Source organism: Suricata suricatta, chromosome 16 (assembly GCF_006229205.1).
Source record: "Suricata suricatta isolate VVHF042 chromosome 16, meerkat_22Aug2017_6uvM2_HiC, whole genome shotgun sequence".
Classification (NCBI taxonomy): Eukaryota; Metazoa; Chordata; class Mammalia; order Carnivora; family Herpestidae; genus Suricata; species Suricata suricatta.
Window position 1 is genome coordinate 982228 of NC_043715.1, and position 6424 is coordinate 988651.

Sequence of the window (6424 nt, forward strand, 5' to 3'; positions counted from 1 at the left end):
CGCTCCAGCCACGTCCTGAGACAGGACTCGAGCTCTGCAAGCCCCTTGGAGCCTCCGTTCCTTGCACGGAGTGCGAGCTGCCCCCCCCCCCACTCAGAGCAGTGACCCCAAGGCTCTGCGAGTCCTCCCCCAGGCGCAGGGTCCGGCCTGGTTGTAGCTGTCACATCCTGTCAGGAGCAGGACACACGGGGCCTTGTCTGGGGCCATCCCTGCCTGAGCTTGGGGGCTCCTGGTCTGGCTCCCAGGCTCCAGTGGGATGCAGGTCCCCTAGGATGGGCGAAAGAAGGCCCTGTGCTAGCCTGTCCCCTCTGCCCACAGGCCACACTGGTCGCCTCCTCCGAGCCCTGCTGGTTTTCAGCCTCCTCTTCCTGGCTGCCCACCTGGCCTTCCAGATATGCCTGCACACCGTGCCCCGCCTGGACCAGCTCCTGGGGCCAAGCTGTGAGTTTCCACGGGCCTGGGAAGGGGGTGCCCGGGGCAGCAGGCCCGGGAGAGCCACTGGAGGCCAGGCGAGAGGGCGGGGGCGCCAGAGTCCCGGGAAAGGCCGCCGCCCCGCCTCAGCCAGGCTTTGCCTAATACGGGCTGGTCCCTGAGCTCCTGTCCACAATTTCTGTGTAGCCCACGTGGCCTGGCCTAAGAGCCAGTGACGGTTGGCCTGGGGCTGGGCCGAGTGAGGCAGAGTGCTAATTCTAGACCCCGAAATTTGGCCCTCAGGGCAGCCTCGGCCTTCTAGGCCCTTCCCTCCGTCAGCATCTTCCTCTGGCACCTGGAGACCTGGCCGCGGGCGCCAGTGGCCCTCAGTGCCCTGCCCACCCGCTGCTCTGGGCCTCCCCTGCAATGTTTCCAACTGACACCCACCCCCCAGCTCCAGAAAGGAGCGGCCCTGGCGCCCCAGACTCCAGATATGTGAACCCTGGGTCCCCAGCGCCCACAGCTGGTGCTGCCAGCACGGCCCCTCCCCCCTGCTCTGATTTCATCCCGTGGCGATCGTGTCCAAACCCAGTTTAGAAGCCGGGGCGTGGAGCAGAGCTGAGTGCCTGGTGGCTGCACAGGCCCTCCTGTCTGGGGGACAGCCTCCCACGCAGACCCCAGAGTGGGGAGGGGCTCTGCTGGTGGTTTTGAGGCCCAGTCTGGGCTCCTGGCTGTGAATCCCCATTCTGCCAGGTGGGCCTCCGGGCCTCCACCCCCCTGACTGGGCCTGGCTGGGCCTCAGTTTCCCTACTGGTAGAGGAAGCATTTTGTGGGCAGCCCAGAGGCCAGGCGCTCTGTCGTCCCTGGCAGCGTGGCTGACCCCAGCCCGTGCCTCTCTCTGCAGGCGGCCCCTGGCAGAACGTGTCCCAGCACATAGGGCTGACAAGGTGAGTCCCCTGCCTTCCTTTGCCAGGCCCGGCCCGGGGCCTCGAGCACCTGGGGTCCCCTCTTCCCTGCTTGTCCCCCCCAGTCCCTGTCCTCCGGGACCAACCAGTGAGCACTTCCTGCCCCTTCCCAGGCTGGACCTGAAGGACATCCCCAACGCCATCCGGCTGGTGGCCCCTGACCTGGGCGTCCTGGTGGTCTCCGCCGTGTGCCTCGGCCTCTGTGGGCGCCTGGTGCGGGGAGCCCGGCCGAGCCAGTGCGCCCAGGAGCAGGTGAGGTGCCGGGGCGGGGGGGGGGGGGGCGTGCTTCCTTCCCAGCCATTTGAGGACTATTTGACTTTGTTTTCCTTTTTTACACGAATTTGTAATTCTTCGTTTTACCAGTGCATTTGTGCTCATTGTGAAGAGGTGAGGCCTCAGGGGCGGGAGAAGGTGTATGTCGCGTCCCCAGGACGAGGGGCTGCCCGTCAGCTTCACGTGGGAGCCCCTGTGTGGGCCCCGGGGGGCCCCGGGCGCCTCTGCCTCCCTTGTTGATGGGACCAGGGCTTCCCGGAACAGCTCTGCTAGGAGAGGGCTGGACTCGATCCTGAAATCTAGAGAAGGACGGGGGGCCAGCCACCCATACTGCTCTCACAGCACGGCACTGCCCTGGTGGCACAGGGGGCTGGACTCTGGTCTGCCCGGTGACTGGGACGGGCCACCTTCCTTGGGTGTCCTCGGGGGACAGGAGAGCCTGTGCCATCTCACTGGCTGGGGTGGCCAGCGTAGGCAGACCTCAGAGCGAGGGGCTGGGGGGTACCCTCCGCCGGTGTGAGTTCTGAAGCCTGAAGCCGCCTGCATGTACATGTGATGCCACCCAGCAGGACCGTGTGTGCGTGGAGCCGTGCACACGGATCCTGACCCGCATGTCACGGGCACCCGCACGCATGATCAGAGGGCGGCCAGCCGGCTGCGCAGGGAGAGGGCCAGAGAGGAAATTCTGCGAAGCCCTCTGTGCCGGCGAGTCGGGGCTGGAGCCAGGACTGGCCGCCGGACGTCCCGAGCACCTGCCTGTCCAGCCAGCAGCTGCCCTGTCCCCGTGACAGGCACAGGCTTGAGGACACGTTCCCACGGCCGCGGCCAGCTGTGCGCTGGCCTGGTGAACGCTCCCCCGCTGGGCTGGCTGGGGTCGCCCACCTCTCAGGGCCCTGGGCCTCCTGCTCGGAAATCTGGGGTCCCAGCTGTCCTGTACCCCCGTTCCCCTGGCCTGCCCCCTCCCTTCCTTCCAGTCACTGCTCAGGGACTCCTCCCTGGGGCCTCCCCACCCCCTTCCTGCTCCCTGAGGCGGACACCTATCTGGTCCCCACCCCCACCTGACAGCTGGGAAGTGACTGGAAGAGGTTAGGTGCCCTGCCGGAGGCTGCACGGCCGGGAGGCAGGAGCTGGGACGTGGTCCCCGGCTCCCACGGGCTCAGCCCGGACGCCGAGAGCTGCCCTGTGGGAGAGGCCCAGGGGAGGCGTCCGGCGCGCAGGCGGGGTGTGGGGCGGGGGGCTGGGCATCCAGGAAATGGCTCCGTTCTGGGGAACCTAGTAGAGGGCCGGAGGCCCGGGTCTCTGTAAGGCCTGGCCGGCCCGCCTGCCCTTGGCTCTCCAGGACTCCCCAGATGGCAGAAAGCGGGCAGGGTCAAACCGGGTGCCCCCCCGCTGTAGATTCGGGGTCTCCTCTGCACCCCCGTTTCCTCTCCTCCTGGGGAAAGTGTGGCTTCAGCCATGGGACCTAGAGGCGCGGGCCTAGAAGTGCTCTATGGGCTGTGAGGGCGGCGGCAGTGTGCACACACTGGGGCCTCTCGGGTGCCGGGGCTCTGAGGACCGGTGCAGGAATCTGGGGGCCCGCCCTGCCCTCGGGGTCCTCCTGGGCTAGAAAGGGAGGTAAACAGGCACTTGCTGCGTTCCAGGAGAATCTGAGGTCAGGCTGCCTGGGTCAGGCACCGTGCACCAGGGCCGGGGTGGGCGGCCTCCAGGAGGGCCTGCGGGGCTGTGAACTTGAGGGAGGCCTCTTCCCTCCCCATGTGGCCTGAGTGCCATGCACCTGACCCCTGCCCCTCCCCGTGACCTCGGCAGGACGATGACGACAGGGAAGGGGACGCCGGCTCTCCGGTGGGGTCTCACGGAGCTCCTGTGCCGGCCCCCAAGCAGAGGTCACGGCTGGCCACCCGGTTCCAGGTGACGGCCCACTGGCTGCTGGTGGCGGCCGGGCGGACCCTGGCCATCCTGCTGCTGGCACTGGCAGGTAACCCTCTGGGCGAGGAGCAGGGGCCCCAGCACCAACCGGCTGGTGGGGGGAGGGGTGTCGCTGGGCCGGCCAGGCATGGCCCTGACGCCTCTGCCCTGCCCTGCAGGCATCGCCCACCCCTCAGCCTTCTCCAGCTTCTACTTCCTGGTCTTCTTGGCCATCTGCACCTGGTGGGCTTGCCACTTCCCCATCAGCCCCCTGGGCTTCAGCACACTCTGCGTCATGGTGGGCTGCTTCGGCGCCGGCCACCTCGTCTGCATCTACTGCTACCAGACGCCCTTCGCCCAGGCCATGCTCCCCCCTGCCGGCATCTGGGCCAGGTGGGGCTCCCCTGCGCCGGCCCTGTTGTCTGCCCTGGCCTGGCCCCGCCTGCCCGCTCCCCAGCTCAGCCGCTCACCTTCTCTGGGCAGGGTGCTGGGTCTCAAGGCGCTGGTGGTCTATCGCAACTGCTCCAGTCCCAACGCGCTGGCCCTCGACACCAGCCACGACTGGCCGGTCTACGTGAGCCCCGGCGTCCTGCTGCTGCTCTACTACACGGTGGCCTCGCTCCTGAAGCTGCGCCCGCGCCCGCCCCCGGGCCAGGTGAGGCCTGGGCCCGCGTCCTCCCCACTCCGGGCAGCTCGCGGGCTGGGAGCTGAGTGGGGCTCTGGTGTCCGCAGAGGAAGGCAGCAGCCGGGGGCGATGACCAGCAGGAGGTGGAGCTGACTCAGGCGGACCAGTGGCCCCAGGGCCAGGGCGGGGCTGGAGCCACCAAGGAGGAGGGGGCTGCCCAGGTAAGGAGCCACACGGGGCGCGCCACCCGAGTCTGCCTGCCCACGGGCTTGGCTTACCGGGTCGCCCTCCGCTGGCTTCTTTCTGCAGCCCGCGCCACCCGCAACCACGGGGTCTGAGTGGGAGACCGACAACTGCACCGTGCACGACCTGACCGGCCACAGCCCCGCCCTGCAGCGCCCCCGTGAGTGCCACACTGCCCCCGCTGACCAGGGACACCACCTGCCGCAGGCATGCTGGTGCTGCCCCCTGGTGGCCACCAGGTGGTCTTCCCTGCTGATCTCTCCAGCTGTGCTGCCTAGGGGTCGGGACAGGGGCGGGCAGCTGCCGGAGACCTTGCCTCCTGGTTCCCAGAGGGCTGGACTGTCCCCCCCCCACATCCCCCAGCCCCTCCGCACTGGGCCTGTGGCCCAGGCTGCCAGCTTCTCTTGGCTGGCTATGCCCAGCAGCCCTGTGTCCACAGTGGCCCCATGGGGAGGGCGGGGCATTTTTCTGGGCACTTCTCTCTTTCCCCTGAGGCTGGCTTCCCATTTTGCATGAAGCAGGAGGTGAAATGGTGGCCTCTGCAGCTGCCCCAGGGGATGTGCCTGCGCACAGAGCTGGACGGGACTTGGGGCCGTCTCGTCTGGTCTGTCCTTTCACAGGCTTGGAAACCAAGATGTGGCATGGGGTGAGGGCTGCCCAGGGTCCCGTGGCACGCCGGGGACAGTGTCAGACAGGAGCCCACTGCAGGCCGTCTGCCGAACATGCCCCGTCCTTCCCACGGGGGGCCCCTGGCCGAGTTCTAGGGCCGAGTCTGCTGTGGGTGAGGGGCTCCGGCCTGTTGGTTTTGGAGCTGCCCCCGCTGGGGTCCGGCTCTCTGGTGACCTCTGTCCCCTACCCTTCAGTGCACCCCAGACCATCTGAGCCCAGAGAGATGTCTCCACTGCACGGCCTGGGCCATCTGATCATGGACCAGAGCTATGTGTGTGCCCTCATCGCCATGATGGTAAGGAGCAGACGGCCCGGACAGGCCCGGCCCTAGGGGCCTCCACCTGCTGCTTCCCTCGTGGCATTCTGGGAGGCAGACGGCGGCCTGAGTGCCTTTTGCCAGAAATGCTGTGGCTTGCGTGTGTGCATGTGCGTGTGTGCACGCGCACACTTTATGGGTGGTGGGCGGGTGTGTTTGGGAACACGTGTCTGGCCTCAGATGTGGGGCAGGGTGGAGGTGTGGGTGGGATGGGGGCGTGGCTGGGGCGGGGCCCAGGGCCCCCGCCCACCGCCCCCCCACCCCCGCCCCGCCCCGCCGTGCAGGTGTGGAGCATCACCTACCACAGCTGGCTGACCTTCGTGCTGCTGCTCTGGGCCTGCCTCATCTGGACGGTGCGCAGCCGCCACCAGCTGGCCATGCTCTGCTCGCCCTTCCTCCTGCTCTACGGGCTGGCGCTGTGCGGTCTGCGCTACGTGTGGGCCATGGACCTGCGCCCCGAGCTGCCCGCCACGCTGGGCCCCGTCAGCCTGCGGCAGCTGGGGCTGGAGCACACCCGCTACCCCTGCCTGGACCTCGGTGCCATGGTGAGTGCGGGCAGGGCCGCGGGGCGGTGTCGCGTTCGCGGCCCGCAGTCCCCACAGGGTCCTGTCAGGAGCCCCGGAGCGGTGGCTGAATCAGCGCCGAGTGAACAAATGGTGACCTTGTGTCATCGTGGCGCCGCCGCTGGGTCCCTGACGCGGTTCCCCGAGTGTCAGCTGCCCCCTCGGTGTCAGGGGATCTCTGTGCCCCCACTGCGTCCCCGATGAGAGCGCATCGTGTCCGGATGGCTGTGCTGGGTCATATCTTCTTACGAGAGCTGTGTGTGCACGTGTTTGTGTGAGGTTGTGTGGGCGTGGGTGTGCAAGCTTGTGTCCACACGCCTCTGCGACACGGTCAGTCCACGCCTGCGGGGAGGGAGGGGGCGCGAAGGGGGGGCCCTGCGGCCCGGGGCTCCGTGGGCTGGGCCCTGGCTGGGTGTCCTGGCTCCTGGTGACACTGCCCCACCCCCCCAGCTGC

The 6424-nt window shown here is 68.3% G+C and overlaps 1 protein-coding gene across 1 annotated transcript in view; it reads left to right on the top strand.

The window, feature by feature from the left end:
• Positions 1-257: 257 nt before the first annotated feature.
• The window catches only part of PIEZO1 (piezo type mechanosensitive ion channel component 1), a 22313-nt gene continuing 16146 nt past the window's right edge, over positions 258-6424 (top strand). The window contains exons 1-10 of the mRNA XM_029926091.1: positions 258-441; positions 1316-1358; positions 1490-1628; positions 3456-3624; positions 3734-3947; positions 4038-4209; positions 4287-4400; positions 4489-4582; positions 5286-5386; positions 5692-5952. Coding sequence (XP_029781951.1) covers positions 273-441; positions 1316-1358; positions 1490-1628; positions 3456-3624; positions 3734-3947; positions 4038-4209; positions 4287-4400; positions 4489-4582; positions 5286-5386; positions 5692-5952 — 1476 coding nt within the window. The 5' untranslated portion in view covers positions 258-272. The remainder of the gene's footprint in view (positions 442-1315; positions 1359-1489; positions 1629-3455; positions 3625-3733; positions 3948-4037; positions 4210-4286; positions 4401-4488; positions 4583-5285; positions 5387-5691; positions 5953-6424) is intronic.